Source organism: Eulemur rufifrons, chromosome 8 (genome assembly GCF_041146395.1).
Source record: "Eulemur rufifrons isolate Redbay chromosome 8, OSU_ERuf_1, whole genome shotgun sequence".
Lineage (NCBI taxonomy): Eukaryota > Metazoa > Chordata > Mammalia > Primates > Lemuridae > Eulemur > Eulemur rufifrons.
Window position 1 is genome coordinate 53,328,389 of NC_090990.1, and position 18,307 is coordinate 53,346,695.

General features: G+C 33.5%; 1 protein-coding gene across 5 annotated transcripts in view; it reads left to right on the top strand.

Moving 5' to 3' along the window:
* LRRC7 (leucine rich repeat containing 7) overlaps positions 1 to 18,307 on the top strand; it is a 494,934-nt gene that overhangs the window by 116,764 nt on the left and 359,863 nt on the right. Inside the window, exon 3 of one of the 5 annotated variants that reach the window (XM_069478071.1) lies at positions 10,006 to 10,081. The exons of the other annotated variants lie outside the window; for them this stretch is intronic. Within the exon in view, the coding sequence (XP_069334172.1) occupies position 10,081 (1 nt within the window). The 5' untranslated portion in view covers positions 10,006 to 10,080. The remainder of the gene's footprint in view (positions 1 to 10,005; positions 10,082 to 18,307) is intronic. 5 annotated transcript variants of the gene reach the window in all.

The following is an 18,307-nucleotide window of genomic DNA, read 5'->3' on the forward strand; positions in this document are numbered from 1 at the left end:
AAAGATACACTCAACGCTAAGTCACAATAAACATATATAATAAGGTCTTTTCTTTTTTTCTCCTTTTTATGGTTATAATTTTTTTTTTTACTTAAAACTAATTTATAGGTATCTTTTGTTGTCTCCTAAAATTTTTTTTGGAGGAGATAAAGAAAGTGAAATGAAATAATAATAAAATAAAATGCCTTTTTTGTGTGCACGTTAATCATTGATTCAGTGAGCTGTTACTAAGCACATGCTATGTGCTGTTTTTTTATTAGGCACTTCATGTAAACTAAATCTCTTCTCATCTCAAGGAAAGAATCCATCTTGCCTCCATTTTCTCATCTACAAAATGGGAAATATTACCTATTTCCTAGTGAATTTTGTCATAAATTTTTAATGTTCTAGAATAGCTTTGATGTATAGTAAAGACTATTTATGGATATTTGTAATATTTAATTTTCATTTTATGAAATTTGACATTTTCAACTTTAATTTTTCAGTATTTTTTAAAGTTGAACATACAAAATAATTATTCTATTTATAAATATGGTAAGTTTTAACGATCACTTTAAACCTCATTATTTATGGAATATTATATCTTTAAAAATATATTCATTTTCTTCATAAATCTACTACATTTTATTTTATTTTATTTATTAAGCACTTCACACCTTGATATGACAAGCAAAACCATCCCAACAACTAAAACCACTCTCACAAATTTAATCAATTACATGTATAAGTGTAGTAATTTCAAATTCTCTGAAACATTACAATATTATTCTTAACCAACTAAATAAAATTCTCCTACATATTTCAACTAAAAATCACAATTCAGTGATTTATTACTCATTTCATATAAAATTACATGCCCTTATGCCCTAGCATGTTAAATTCTTTTAAATATTATAAACACTTTACATCTCATTTATATATTTATTTCTACATTAAATCCAACATCACTTATGGAAAGTGATTTTCTTCATAATCTCAATTTTTAATCTGTAATCTTTCCCAGAATTAGAAAGACACTATTGCCCACTTCCTCTTACACAGCATTTACCATGCAGTAATAAACAACTCCCGAACTGTAGTGTTTACTTTTTACTACCATTATTTGTTGCCTGCATATTGGCTAGGGCTCTGTTCCACCTTCTCTTTGTTCCAGAATCTTGAAAGAAAATGAGCTAAGGGTTGCCATAGAGGGAAAGCAACACTGGTAGAAGCACAGGATGGCTCATAAAGCTTCTCCTTGACTTGTATTCTGTAGCCAAAGTGAGTCTAGGATTTATCATCTTTCACACCCACCCCTCTGACTGCTCTAGAAATTATATTCACATCCATGCAGCCTTTTTACGTTGGACTTTTTGGACACTAGACCACACTGTTTTCTCCTATTAAGCTAATTGTTGACAATAAGCAATCTGCAAGTCATTTTCACATATGGCTTTAGGCAACATTTCACTCATCCTATGATGTTTTTTGCACTAATGTTTTTAAAGATGCAAAACTAAGCTAGCTAGCCAGATTATAGAAGGATTTGAAAGTCAGGGAGAGGAGTTTAGATTTAATGATGTAGGAAATAGGAAATAATTAACTCTTCTGAGGTGGGAAAAAGGAAAAGAGCATGGTGTCTTTATCACAGTGTGTCAAAGAGTATGGTATTCATGTCAGACCATCCTGGATTGGAATCCTATCACCACTGATATGGCCTAGGGTTCCTACCCATTAATGAAGATGACACTACCCACCTTGTACGGGTGTCATTCATTCATTGATTCAACAAATATCAGATGGTTCCTACTTTGTACTGGACATTGGTAAACAAAATAAACTCAGTTCTGAACCTCATACTCTCAGTGTAATGACACATACAAAAAATGTACAAGAAAAGAAGCAAATTGACAGTAAACAATTGTCATAAGGGCTCAAAAGGAAAACCACAAGTGATAGAGTATGGTGGGAAGGTGTATCTTTACACTGAATGGTCAGGGAATTGAAGTTCTGAAATGGTAACAATTAATGAAGAATAGATGAGAAAAAGTTTCCGAAGCTGTTGAGGATCCTTCAAGTTCCTTTGCCCTTTGGTATTCCAGTCGTGCCCTTGGCATCTAAGTGAAGGCACTGTCAAATCCCCCTGAGAACATTCTTCCAGCTGGTGTTCAGAGCAGCTGGAAGCACAGAGGAGTTAGTGCCCCCATGTGCCACGATCCTCATTGACACATTATTCCTAGGAGAATAAATAGCCCACCCTCCTCACCCCTCTAATGGGTCACCCTGAGGCATGTTCCACACTGTCTCCCAGAGTCCTCCAGCAGGATAGAGCCTCAGTTGCCCAGTGTGGCAATCTGCTTCTCTGCACACCCATTACTGGGTTCCTTTCCTTCCCTGTTTCATTTCTTTGCTCTTCTACTGGAGTTTCTTGTGTTGCCTCCCAAATTAATTATTTAATTTCAAATTTTTGTCCCAGGTAGAGTCTGCTGCAGGGAAACTAACCTGAGAAAGAAATCATCTCTAATCACTTAGGATAATGTATAGAATAAAATATGCACTCAGTAAATGTTGTTTTTACTTTTCCTCACCTTTGTCCCCCCAAGTCAAACATGTCCAATGAAAATGTTTTAGAATGTCATCTCTAGACTATATTCTAATCTTGGAAGTAGGTAATGTTTAGAATCATAGAGACCTGTGAGGGAACAGGCTATTGTTTTAGAACAGACAAAATGCAATGAAGACCCAGGCAGACCAAGGTGAGATGCCTGTGAAATTTAGTTATAATTATCAGTTTATGACTTTTCTGTATCTCTCACTGCACGTTATATACTCTGCAGGGCCACAGAGTTCTATGGGGTGGTATAAGAGGGTAGTGGTACTGTAAAGATACGCTTGGGTAAGAGAAATTATACATGCTATTAGGCTAACAAAAGTAGGCTGAGGGTTTGATGAAATTTATCAGGGCTTCCCCCAGCCTCCTGCTCTAATCTGTCATCCCTAGTAGGAGTAGCAAGTAGAAATGTGGAAGAGCCTCAGATGTCTGTCAGCACCCCAAAGCCACTATATATCCATATAACACATAAAATCTAAGTAAAAACAATATGCTTGCTATATAAGTGCATTTTCAAGTCAAGTATTTCTGTCCTCTCTTTCAACTCATTTCCCATATCTAAGTTAGCCTTCAACAGACATTCTGCAATCTCTACTGGCTCTAGTAAAATTTAAAAATTAATTTCCTACAGGCCTACAAGGTCTGATCCCTCCAATCTCTTCTTGAGCTACTTTTTCTTCATGCTCATTAGGCTCTGGCACAGTGGCCATCATTTAGTTCCTCAAAATATGCCACACTTTAGTCTCTTTTTGAATGTTGTTCTTTCTTCTGGAATTTTCTTATCAGCTGCAACATAGATAGCTCCCTTTCATTCATTAGGTGTTCACTTAAATGTCACCTTCTCATTGAGGTCTTTATCTGAGGAAATGTGTCAGTTAGTTATTACTACAGCAATGCTGTGTAACAACAAAATTTCAGTGATATGCAATAATGAATATTGATTGAGCCCAAGTGCCTGAGGCTTGGTTTGGGGCCTGCTCATCAGGGTGGGCTTCACTCAGTGGCTCTGCTGATCTCCTTTGGGCTTGTTGCTGTCTGGAAGTCAGTTGGAGGTCTGCTGATCTAAGGTGCCTCTGCTGGTATGAATCTGCTCCATATGTCTCTCATCTTCCTCCGAGGACCAGTGGGCTAACCTGGACGTGTTCATTTCATAGCCCCTACGGGGGAAAGAGGGGTAACAGTGTGAGCAGAGACACACAGGATCTCTTAAGGTGTAGGCTCAGAACTGGTCCATCGTTACTTCCACCTGTTCTGTTGGCCAAAACAAGTGACAGATGAAACCCAACGTCACTGGTATGCTCCTCCTATGGAAGTAAGGGGGGTAGGTAGTGAATATTTCTGAGCAAATCTCCAATCTACATTAGGTCTCCTTGTTTACTCTAGTTCAGAATGCTCAGTTTGTTCTCTGCAATTTTGTTTTCTGTGATCATGTGGTTAGTGTCTATCTTGCTCATGAAACTTTGCATTAGATAAGAAATAATAGACTATGCTATGATAACAAATTAAACCCCTATTTAACACAATAATAGTTTATTTCTCCTTCATATCACAGTTCAGTGCAGATTGGAAGGCTCCTCTCTTTGTGGCTATGCCAACTGGGTCTTTGAAGTTTGCCAGGGAAAGAGAGGACAAAAATATCATATGGGATGATTTTTCTCAGGGCCAGGCCTAGAAATGGTTTTTCTTACATTCACTCACCATTGACCAAACTTTCAGTCACATGGCCCAAAACTATCTGCAGTGGGAGGTGGGGGCAGAGAACTCCGAGTCTTCCTGTGTATCCAGGAAAAGAAAATGGTGCGCTGAACACACAGGTTTGTTTTTGCTGGGACTATGTGAGGTCTTTGATGACAAGATGTGTTTTTAGTGCTTGGCAAATCTAAACTCTTCATTTGTTAAATGAATGAATGAATGATACATGACTCCAAAGTCAATCTTTTCATCTGTAAAAAGACAATAATAATATATGCCTAACAGAATCATCATAAAGATTAAACAAACAATCTGTATGATAGGGAATTGTTTTATAGGAAAGATGAAATTTCTGGGGACCTCTCTTAAGTTCATGACTTCAATTCTGTTTCAAAAATACATAAGAAATTTTGTTATCGAATATTATCATAATTTGTAATAATAATGAGGAAAAATTGTTTATTTATGCAACTATTTGTATGGATATATGAGGTAATAAGACGTTTAGGTTTCATTTCATAAGATAAAAAGTAGGGATGATCTAAGCACAAAGTCAAGACAGGAGACCTAGAGCAGTGAAAAGCACAAGCGGTGGCCCTGTCTAGCTCCTAGTCTTCACTACATCTTCAGGGTTTCCTTCTCTGGCCAGCAGCACCGCGGCCAAGCAGTTCCACCCTGTCTGCTCCTCCCTGTAGAGTAAGGGATTTGGAGAGGGGAGCATATGTAAAGGCAACAATGAAAGCTTTATAGAGATCTACAGTCTGTGCTGTTTTTTTCTGTCTTCTTCTTACTGGGCTTAAGGCAAAATCATATGCATGAAAGAAACTTAAGGAATCTTGGTTTTGTTGACTGAAAATTAACTAAGATTTAATAAAGTGCATAAAATGCTTGAGACATCCAAGGTATTAACTGATGAGAAGCCCTTTATGAACCCCCAGACTGTGCTGAGTGTTCCTCATCCGGGTTCAATAGTACGCTGTATACCCTTCTGTCATACCACAGCTCACATTGCTGCCCCTCAACAATAAGCTCTTCTGTGGAGCTTATTCATATTGTATCCCAGAGCCCACATGGAATGGATAACTAGAAGGCCTTAGTCTCATATTTGGAAGGCTGTTTGCTCTTCCAGTTTCTGAAAAACCTTCATGTAGGAATTTTAAAGCCCTGCTTTTTAATTCAAGTGGCTCACAGCACCTGCTGCAGAGATATCCTTTGCTCCACCCAGACTGCACAAGTCCAACATTGGACACATGGCCCTGTGCTTTCTTGAAAGCCCTGCAACTCTGATTCTTACGTGTTGGGCACCTACCACAAGATGTGACAACAAATCCTTATAAATTTTCTGAAGGTGATGGTGACCTTCAAAATGTAGTAAATTCTTACTTGATGAGGATAGCTATAGTGTTATTTTCCTAAAATAATAAACTGACTATTGCTATTTAAAATTTCTTTTAAGCCTCTAATTCAATTTAAATATTTTCTCTACCATTATTTTTGCTTGAGGTAGTTCTTATCAAATTTCTTTGATATGCAGTCCCTGTGCTTCATTAGCTCCTAGGACATTGGTATTTAATAGTCAATGACTATTAGTAATCATGTCACAAAAACACTAAGAGAACTTTAACCATGAGACTGAGTTGGAGTTCTGAGCCAATTCAATATCTATTTCAAAGCATTCTTGACATTTCAAATCCCCTGAATTTTTCATTTATTCAGTAATTGGAAACCTAAATCTAAAACTTTGGTATTGTCAAGAGTGCTCACTGCACCCTCTGGATTGGAAAGGTTAATTTTAATGAACGTTTAAACACTTGCATTAGGAAATCTCATTTAAATATAATTGAACTGTGAAGCTGGTGGTTGGCATCCAAATGTGGCCTATTTACTGTGCAGTCACAGCTCAAGTGCTGTAGCAACACTTGTTAAATATTGCAGTGTCTACGGAGTCACAAACATTGATTAGAAGCAAAACTGAACAAGTTGCTTGCCCCTGGGAGACCATGTTTTAAGTAGGAACTTATATCCTAAGGACTTTTCACATGTACTTTCCACTTTTGAGTAGCATGTCAGAGGCAGGTCAGAATGGGGACAAATGGAGCGTGGGCCACTGAAAGATGTGGGAAGTGCAGGAAGGAAAGGGCTACAATAAGGAGTGCAGTGCTTGCTAGTGAGAATTAGCATCTGCCTACTATGCACAATGAGGGGGGTCTGTTGTGTCATTGCTTACATATAATTAAGGCACTGAGTGAGGAGATTATATTTCAAGAATGTTGACTAAAAATATGGTAAACAGAAATGCCACAAAACAAGAGTTATAGCCCAAAGCAAGGAGCTTTTCAAAAGACTTTCAAACAATACTTCCATTTGTAGGCTCTTTCAATAATTCTCTTAAAATAGACTTTAACCTAGAGGCACAGGCACTTAGCCAAGTGTACCCTAAGCCAACCAGGACAGTGGTAGCACTGAAAAAAAAAAAACAAAAAACACTTTAAAATTTAATTTCTTTTATCCATCTTAAGATATTTAGAAAAAGAGAACTATTAAGGCTGGTATGCTGGTCTCTATTATAAACAAAAGTTCTTTTTTTTTTTTCCTTTCAACGTTGGCCTTAAAATGCAATGGCACCAGTGACTAAGTACATTCAGTCTCTTGTAAAAGAATAATAACATAATGTCCTTAATAGTATGTGTGCCTTCCTGACTTTATCTCTTTTCTCTGAAGGATTGGGGTGATGTTGTGTACATTGCACTAACCATGGCAAGGCCATATTCCACCTATTTGCAAGGGACAAAAGCAAGTCTATTCGTCTTTAAAATGCTATTTAACATGAACATCTATTGTTCTAAATGTAGATACATATTCCCTCAGTGTATGAAGTAGTGAATCTGTCTGAATGTGGAGGAGCAATATTTATTTTCAACATAATGGCAACAAGATTACAGAAAACAAGAATAAAGTAATTTATTTTTAAATACATCACTTTGTCGGGTACTAGAATAATATATTTTAGATATATAATTTTACTTGTTATAATAAAACAAATAATAGTGAATACCCTTCTCCTAAGGAGAACGCTTAGTTTTTAAGAACTTATTTTATATTAAGATCAATTATTATTGTCATTTTATAGAAAAATAAGTTGAAATAACTGATTCCTTTTTTCTAATCTGTGGACCTAGGCTATATTAAATGATATTTAGTCAAACTGTAGAATGGCTATTTTCTTAATTTCAGTTCTGTTCATGATCCTTGCAGTTCCACCTTAGTTATCTGAATAACACAGAGTTGCACTCTGCGTGGGATCTGGTATGAAACTGATTAGAGGGTTTTGAATTCTGGGGAATAGACAGAATTGTTAAGCCTTTTGCCCCAGACAAGAATTTTCACCACAGAATGTTAATAATAGCTGAATGCTTAGCTTACTGTGTATCAGACACTACCTTCAGAGCTTTGCTTAGGAAATCTACCCAGTAATCTTACACATTCCTGGGACTTTCCCTGGCTTCTACTATTCTGTCCCTTTGTTAATCTCACTGCTAAGCTCAGCCAACACCTTCATAAGAAATATTTTGTAGAATTTACAAAAAGAAGCATATGCAGAGAGGTGTGTTATATGGAGGGGCCACAGCCTTCATCAATTCACCTTGTGCTCTTTGTCTTCCTTCTTCCCAGAAGATTCTCCTCTGCTAGTCCCAGACACACTGGGCTCCTCTGAGTCTCTGCTTCTACACCAAGAGGATATACTGAGGAACAAAATCTAGTGTCCCTCTAGGAGGAATTAGCTTACTGACAAAATTTTCTCTAGCCTAATACATCAGCAATATTCATTGAATTTAAAAAAGTATGAAATGTTTACAGTCTGTAATATATCATCTGAATTTAGTAGAAATACAAAGATAAATCAAAGAGGAAAGCAACGTGAGGAAGTTATAACTTAGCTGTTTGATGTGATGAAACATAAATAACTATGATCTGTTGGAAAGTGGTACAAGAGATAAGGAAAAATGGAAATTCAGAAGAGAAAGATTGCACACAAGTGAGAAGAATCAGGAAAAGCTTCCTGGAAGAGGAAACTCATTATCTGGACTTCGAAGGGAGTGGTGAAACCACACACGCAGAAATCAGTAAAATCAGTAGAAGGGCAGTCTGAGTGAAGAGAGCAATGTGAACAAAGATGAAGTAGGGGCCAGGGTGGTGAAGAGTCCAGCAAGTGTTTCGGTCTGCCTGGCCCATAAAGCATGATAGAATAATCTGTTAAGAGCAAAGTTAGGGGCAGAGAATCAATTTTTAAGCTGAATATCAAGATAAGGAATCTGGATTTTTTTTTCTGTAGACAGTGGCAGGACTAGAAGGAACATTTTTATCATGTTAAAACCATATCTCACTTTAGTAATACATTTGTAATCAGAAAATTACTTCAGCCTAAATACACCATTTGCTAATAAGCTTTATTGATTCTAAGACTGTGCATTTTATACAAATAAAGAATTGCATCAATTAAATAAACAATCTTCAGCATTTTACATGCTATTTATAGATTGTCACTATGGTTTTTATTTTCCAAAATATCCTTTACAGTTCTCATTTCAAGAAGAGGTTTTTAGTATCTAAGTCCTACTGTGCACAACTGGCTTAATTAAGCAGATCTTAAAATTCTTTTGGCCTTTTCACTCCCCTTTTTAAATTGTTGAAGCATTGTACTAAGTAATATTGAGAGCAAACTTCCCTTTATGACCCCTAAAACACACCAGGCCCTGCCTGACTCTGAACAAGGACTAGGTACTTCTCCATTCCACTGATAAATAGTCTTGACTTCCCTATAGTCTTGACTTATACATTTAATAATTATATAGAGAATCTTGGGTTTCATAGATATAGATATAAAGGCTTTACATAGAATGTTCAAATGAATAATTTTAAGGTACATTTTCTTTTTTATTTCCCATATCAACCACGGTGTAGTAAAAGTATACAGTGCAAACTGCATCATAAAAGTAACGTGTATATTTGCATTAGTCTCATGGAAGTCACTTATCTAAAATAAGTTTGATTATTACAAATGCATATGGGTATTTTGGGCTCAGTTATTTTAACTGTAATGCACTGAATACATTAAGCCATGACTATATGCCTATGTAATAACTGACAATGTTAAAGTACTTTGCTTTTTTTAAATGATCACTGGGAATTACCAAATTTATATACTTTATTTATACTATACTATTTATACTTTAAACCACTGTTTAGAGTATAATAGTGAGAATATAAAACTTTATTCATTTAGAATAATTAGAGTAGAAGGTAACTCTGACCTGTAAGAATCTAAATTATGAAATATTTTAAAAGAAAGTATAATTTCAAAACAAGGAAAAATATATTTTCTATTTATTATTATATTTAGTTATTAGGAATAAAACAGGCAAGAAGGAAAAGCACTATAAAAAGCATTTTTCTTGTAGGTATTGAAGTGTTGCTTTAAGAAAGAGTGTTAGACAACACTCATCCTTTTGTTCCACCTTGGATTTATACACCCACACACAAACGTTTCAAGCGATAGTGTTTGTGGAATTATTCTGATAGGATGTGTAATCTGACAACAATGAGAAAAGCACCTGATTAAGCTCTACACATTCCATTCTTGCTTATTATGTTCATTTAGATGCATTTGTCAATTTATAAATGCAGTTACTTAAAATTTTTTAAATTTTCTTTCTTTTTTAAAGGAGCCCGCTACATGAAAAAAATGCAAGTCAAAGTGGTCACAACCTAGAAGTCTGCAGAGACAGGAATAACTAGCAAGTAGATACTATGTTATTTTACTATGCTTAAGTATATAGAATTCAGTAGTGTCTGGGAATTTTACTCTATAATGACCAAATAGTCTTGTAATTTTAAATTTATACTTAGCAGTATTTGTGTTAACTTATACCACAAAAATAATTAGGAAGAAAAATGGTAACTATACATTTCAGTAAACTTATTTTTTTAAATAATAATGGAATAACTTTTGTAAGAAACGTGAGTTTAAATATTGTATCCTCTCTCAGGTCTTATTTTTAGAACACTAATTCAACATTTATTCCTTTATAAAAGAGCAAATTAATCTCCCTATGTCGTGTGACATATTTATCCATTATGCAAATGCATTAATTCCTCTCATAAACCATTAATAGATATTATGTTATAACCATGCTTTTAGGAAAGAGTGAAATTACATTCATTTTTCAAGGTTACATTTCAAAAATTCAAGGTGATATCAAATGAAATCCGGGAACAAAACAGCAGCTTTTCATTTATTAGTATTCCCTGACATTTTCAAGAAATGAAATAGGAGGTTCAATGATAAAAACATGCAATACTTGAACAAATGGATAAAAAATGAACTTAAGAATGTGGGAAAGGTAAATAAGATTATTTGAATGGTAAGAAGAATCTTTGAAAAGCTCATTGCTCCATGTTAAAATGTCCAGAGTTGATTCTTTCTCCTCAAATGTATCTTGAAGATTGTAATAGAATTAGAAAATGTTAGTTTTAACATCCTTTTTAGTTTTAAAGGGATTTTAGAAAATATTTACACTAAATATTTCATTGGTATCAAGAAGGGAACTGAGTTTGCTATTATAAACAGATTTTACATGTTATATGTATACATACATATAGGTATATAAATATTTTTTTCTTGAGATAATGCAGTTAGTTCTTATCTAAAAGGTATTTTTCAATGGTAATAATATTAAAATATATTTGCAAACAGAAATGTATAAGAAATGATGGGGATATCCACAATCAAAATATTTTAGAAATTGTGCTTAAATGTTTCATATTTAAAATTCTATAGTAATAGAAATTTCTATAACTATAGAAAATGTGTAAAATTGTATTTCAATTGCTTAAAAGTATAGATTCCTAAGAAATCTTATAAGCCAACAGACGTTTCTTCCTTTTCAGTCTTCTTTGAAGGCTTTGTGAATGGCAAGTCATGAATGATAAATACCTCACAGATAAACTTTATCAAATATTTATACAATTAGAGCCACACATTTTGATAAGAATACTAAGCAATAACTCAGTAGAGATGAAAAACATTTTTATAAAGTAAACTTTGGTTTGTACATTTAGACTTTGTATCTTTGATTGTCATAAAGTGACAAAAGCTTACACTAAGAGGGGGTGGAAAGGAAGGCACCTTCAAAATTCAAAGCCTTTTCTCATAGTTCAGTTGGTCTAACTTCATATTGAAAGAAGAAATTTGTAAAAATGTGTTTAAAGTTACCTTGATAATAGTCAACATCAGTTTTAGCTCAGAAGGAAATTTAGAAGGCCATAATGTAAAAGATATTGAAGAACTTAAAAAGCCGAGTTAGTACAAAAGGACAAATGTTAGTAGGAGTATGAGACTAGACTATTGGGAGAGAGTTTGGTCCTGGGAGACCAGGAAACTGATGCTAGCAGTAATCCAGGTGCAATACAGTGGTTGCAGAAGAGATAGAGAAGAAGACCTTGATTTGAAAGAAATACCTTCTTCACTAGATTCCACAGTAACTTAGTTTGGATGAATAGTAATCCCATTATTTAAGACCTGGAACATTAAAAGACAAGCAGTTAACTTTCAGTAGAGGATGTTAAATGGCCACTTTAGTTGGGAACATGAAGTGAAATCCGTGTGCTTCCAGCACAGCAAAATGGGGATGTAACAGGGATGGTAGAAATAAATACAGAACTGAGCTCTAGGATTGGAAGACGAGTGGGCTGATTGGTCTGAATAGAGATGGTAGTTGAAGCTATCAGAATTTAATCAGGCAAAATATATATATATATATATATATATATGTATATATGTATATATATACATATATATACACACAGAGTGAAAAGGGAACTTTACCACAGGGAGAATTCTGAGGACCAAAAACATCCAATCATCAAAATTCTGTTTGAAGGTAGAGGAATCAGCCACAGAAACTGAGCAATAGTCAAAAATAAGAGGAAAACTGGCTTGCAGTGTCTGTTTTGTTTTGTTTTTAAAAGAAACCAAAGAAGCAGAGAAATTCAAAGAGGTCAACAGTGTTAAATGCTCCAGAATCGTCTAGGAGAATGATTGAGGGAGAAAAAGTTTTTGGACGTTGCCATTAGTAATGGGAAGCCCACTGGAGCCAATTCAACTTTGGATGCCAGATGTTTTTCTGAATCCTTTTCAACATAGTGTCTTTATTCTTAATTTCTTCCTATATCAATCCCAATGATAGAATTATGGTTTTTAGATTTATCTATGGATAATTTCATTTTTAAAAATCCAATTTACTTATTCTCAAAATATCATTCAGGATATCATTGTGATAAGCACTTTAAGACTTCCTGTAATTTGAATATCAAAGTCAATTTAACGTACATTAGTTAAAGAATTGTTATCCTTGGGTAATTTTATCAAATATGCAGACCTATTATTATTCCATTTAGTAATCTCATAAATTATTTCTCATATTAGGCTGACAAATATTCAATTAGCCTCACAAATAATTTTAATCAGTACTTGGAACATAGTAGGTACTTATAAGTTATTATTGAGTAAATGAATTAATGAATCAGTGCTTTCCTCCCTTTAGAACATTACCATATTCTTTTTTTTTTTAGGTACCAGTATATCATCTGCTTGCAGAAAATACACTCAGAATAAATTATCTTCAAATTCTTAAATAAACAAATAGGACTAAGAAAAAATGAGATTATGTAACATTTTTATATGAGATTTCCCACCTGATTTTCATTAGCTCTATTTTTATTTTTCCTGCCCTGGCAATATAGACTTAATTTTCATAGTTGTAATCAGGGCCTAATAGCCAGCAAATCTTTTTATTTAGTAGAGATTACTCTTAAATCTTTGTCTTGCTTTCTTTCTTTTTATATCCACAATAAAAAATGACTTTATTGTTTTATTTCAGGTTATATAAATAATTCATGCTTTTTATAAAAGTTTCAAACAATGAGTAAAAGTATGATGAATGTAAAAATCACTTGACAAATGATCCAAATGATGGCCATAATTGATATTTACATTCCTTATGAACTGACCTCTTTATTGTTATCTCTAATAATGCTTTTTGCTTTAAAATCCACTCTCCTGTTTTTAGTTCAAATACTGCCAACTTTCATTTGGTTAATATTTGCATGACTTTTCTTTTTGCATCCTTCTTTCAACCTTCTTGTTCTTATATCTGTGGTCTCTTGTAAGCATCATATAGTAGCCTATATTTTAAAAAGCCTAATCTGATAATATTGATCAGATATTATCAATCAACATCTGATTGATATTGACTAAAAATATGATTGATATTGATTTCAAGTAAATACTTGAAATACATTTCTATTTAATTAAATAAATATAAAATTGAATTTTATCTACCATGTTACTATTTATTTTCTCTTTAACACACCTACTTATGTTCGTTTTTCTCTTTTATTACTTTCTTTTGAAGTTTTGGATTAATTAGATACTTCTTGTTCTGTTTCTTTCTCTATTAACTTATTAGGTAAACATCCTTGCACTGTTCTCATAGTGGTTACTCTAGAGATTTCAACATTCATCCTTAACTTATTACATTCTAACACAAATAGTTACTTTTAGCAATTCCCTGATATTACTTGCATCTTAGAAAACTTTAACTCCATCTTTTGCTATTATTATTGTGATAGATTTTTCAACAGGTGTCTTAAGCCTCACTGAATACATTTCTACTATTGTTTGTACAGTCAATATATTTATCTACATATTTACCTTTTCTGTTGTCCTTTATTTCTTCCTGCATATCTGTGTTTTCATCTGGGAATATTTTCCTTATGTCTGAAGAAGGCTCTTTAGTATTTCCTTTAATACTAGTGTGATGGAAATAAATTTTCTTGGTTTTTATTTCTCTGAAAATTGTTTATCTTCATTTCTTAAGTTTATTTTTGTTGGTTATAGAATTTCTTTCAGCACTAAAGATGTCTTTCCATTGTCTTCTAGCTTTCACCTTTTCTGTTGGGAAGTCATCAGTCTTTTTGCTTCTTTGATGAGTGTTTGTTTTATTGTTAAAATTATGTTTAAATCTTTTCTAAATTATTTTTTTAGTTGTAATAAAATACTCATAAAATTTACCATCTTAACCATTTTTAAGTGTGCAGTTCAGTGGCATTAATATATTCACATTGTTTTGCAGCCATCACCACCATCCCTTTCTGAAACTCTTTCATCTTACAAAACTGAAACAATGTCCCCATTAAAAAATAACTCCCCATTCTCCTTCCCTACCCCAGGCCCTGGCAGCCAGTATTCTACTTTCTGATTCTATGAATTTGTCTACTCTAAGTACTTCATATAAGTGAAATCATATAGTATTTGTCCTTTAGTAACTAGCTTATTTCACTTGGCATAATGCCCTCTAGAATTATCCATATTGTAGCAAGTATCAGAATTCCCATTCTTTTTAAGGCTGTATAGTAATTCATTGTATGGTATATACCACATTTTGTTTATCTGTTCATCTGTTGATAGACACTTGGGTTGTTGTTGGCACGTTTTTGCTATTATGAATACTGCTGCTATGAATATGGGTGTACAAATATCTCTTCAGACCCTTGCTTTCAGTTCTTTTGGATATATACCCAGAAGTGGAATTGCTGAATCATATGACAATTCCATTTTTAATTTTTTTAGTAAGACTTATACTGTTTTGTCTAACAGCTGCACCATTTTAGATTCCCATCAATAGTGCACAGGGGTTCTAATTTTCCTGATCCTTGCCACCACTAATTATTTTCTGTATTTTGCCTTTTTTATTTCTTTTTTAAAATAGTAGCCATCTTAATGGGTCTAGGGAAGTATATTAATGTGGTTTGAATATGCTTTTCTCTAATGACTAATGATATGAACATATTTTCACATTCTTATTAGCCATTTGTATATCTTCTTTGGAGAAATTTATATTCATGTTCTTTGCCTATTTTTTAATCTAGTTGTTTTGTTCTTATTGTTTACATGCTTTTTAAGATATTTCCCTTTTTTATATTCAACACTTTGATTATGATATACCTAAGCGTGATTTTCTTTCCAGTTATTTTGCTTGAGGTTTGCAAAAATTCTTGCATCTTGGGGTCAGTGCCTTTGTCAACTTTGACACACTCTTAGCCACCATTTTTCAAATACTGTTTCAATTCCATTATTTCTGGTTTTTGTCTGGGACTTCAACTGCATATATGTTAGATATTTCTACTATGTCTTACATTTCTCTTATCCTCTATTTTATATTTTATATCATTTTTCTCTCTTACTTTAGTTTGGATATTTTCTATTGATCTGTTTTCCAGTTCACTATTCCACATTTTTAATCTAGTTTAAAATTCATTTATTGAGTTCTGAATTTCAAATATATTTTTTAAATTCTCATCTATTTGATCCTTTTTATATATCCTAATTATCTATTATCTGGTCAAATTCTATTTCTTTATATCAAATCTGTTTTGTGCATTTTTTCTGTTATTTTCTTGAGCACATAAGTCATAGTTATTTTAAAGTTCTTATCTGTTAACCCAAATATCTAAATCATTTGTGCATCTATTTTCAAGATCTGTTCCTTCCCTTAAATTTTGGTCATTATGGGTCTGTCACTTTACTTTTTTTGTTTTGTTTTAATTTTTAGAAATTTTTAGTTGATAAATAGAAATTTTATATATTTATCATGTAAATGTTTTGAAATGTGAGTCATAGAATAGTCATATAGATTCTTTTTTCTTTTTTAATTTCAGAATATAATGGGGATACAAATATTTTCATTACATGGATTGCTTTTGTACTGCTTGAGGCAGTTATAAGTATGCCCGTATGCCAGATAATGTACATTCTATCCATTAGGTATGAGTTCACCCATCCCCTCCTTCCCCCTACCCACCTGCATGATTTCGATTGAGTTTTACTTCCATCTGTGTACATGAGTGCTGACTGGTAGTTCCAAATTAATAGTGAGTACGTGTGGTGTTTGTTTTTTCATTCTTGCAATACTTCACTTAGGAGAATGGTCTCCACTTCCATCCAGATTGTTGCAAAAGATATTAATTCGTTTTTTATGACTGAGTAGTAATTCATGGTGTACCTATAAATTATATTAATCCACTCATAAATTAATGGTAACTTGGGTTAATTCCACTTCTTTGTGATTTTTAATTGTGCAGCAGTAAACATTCTAGTGCAAGTGTCTATTAGATAAAATGACTTTTTTTCCTTTGGATAAATACCCAATAGTGGGATTGCTGGATCAGATGATAGGTCTACTTCTAGTTCTTTGAAGAATCTCCATACTATTTTCCATAGAGATTGCACTAGTTTGCAGTCCCACCAACAGTATATAAGTGTTCCTTCCTCTCTGCATCATGCCAACATCTATTGTTTTGGGACTTTTTGATAAAAGCCATTCTCACTGGAGTTAGGTGGTGTCTCATTTTGGTTTTCATTTGCATTTCTCTGATGCATAGTGATGTTGAGCATTTTTTCGTATGTTTATTGGCCATTAGTCTATCTTCTTTTGAAAAGCTTCTGTTCATGTCTTTTTTCCACTTTTTAATGGAGTTGTTTGATTTTTTCCTTGCTGATTTGCTTTAGTTCTTTGTAGATACTGGTTATTAGCCATATATCGAGTATATAGCATGTAACTATTTTCTCCCATTCTGTAGGTTGTCTATTTGCTCTATTGATTGTTTTCTTGCCTGTGCAGAAGCTTTTTAATTTAATAAAGTGAGATTTATTTATTTTTGTTGTTGCTGTGATTGCCTTTGGTGTCTTCCTCATAAATTCTTTGCCTAGGCCAATATCTAGAAGAGTTTTTCCTACATTCTGTTTTAGAATTCTTATGGTTTCATGTCTTAAAGTCTGTTATCCATCTTGAATTAATTTTGTAAGTGTCATCAGTTGTGATTATATATATATATATACATATATATATATGTGTGTTTGAGTCTTCTACATGGGCTATCCAATTTTCCAAGCACCATTTATTGAATAGGGATTCTTTCCCCCAGTGTATAATGCTGTCTACTTTATCAAAGTTCAGGTGTCAATATGTGGATGGTTTGATATCTGGGTTTTCTGTTCTGTTCCATTGGTGTGTGTCTCTATTTTTTTATTAGTACCATGCTGTTTTGGTTACTGTTGCATTGTAGTATAGCTTAAAGTCTGATAAAGTGATGCCTCCAGATTTGTTCCTTTTGTTTAAGGTTGCTTTGGCTATTTGATCTCTTTACTGGTACCAAACAAAGCATAGAATTATTTTTTCTTAAAAAAATTTTTTATGCAAAAAAAATGACATTGGTATTTTGATGAGGGATTGCATTGAATCTGTAAATCACTTTGGGTAATGTAGACATTTTAACAATGTCGATTCTGACAATCCATGAGTTTCATATGTTTTTCCATTTGTTTACATCATTTGGAATTTCCTTCCTCAGTGATTTGTAGTTCTCTTTGTAGAGATATTTCACCTTCTTAGTTAATATATTCCTAGGTATTTTATTTTCTTTGTTGCTACTGTGAAAGATATTAAGTCTTCGATTTCATTCTCAGCTTGACTATCATTGGTGTACAGGAATGCTACTGATTTATGTACATTGATTTTGTAGCCTGAGATCTTTCTGACTTTATTTATCAATTCCAGGAGTCTCTTGGTTAAATCTTTGGTATTTTCTAGTATAAGATGATATCATCAGCAAAGAGCAATAGCTTGACCTCCTCTTTCCCCATTTCGATACCCTTAATCTCCTTCTCTTCCCTAATCGCTCTAGTTAAGACTCCCAGCAGTATGTTGAATAGAAGTGGTGACAGTGAGCATCCTTGTCTTGTTCCAGTTCTGAGTGGAAACAGTTTCAACTTTTCCCCATTCAGTATGATGTTGGCTGTGGGTTTGTCCTACATGACTTTTATAATTTTTAGGTATGTTCCATCTATGCCTATTTTGCTAAGAGTTCTTATCATAAAAGGGTGCTGAATTTTGTCGAATGCTTTTT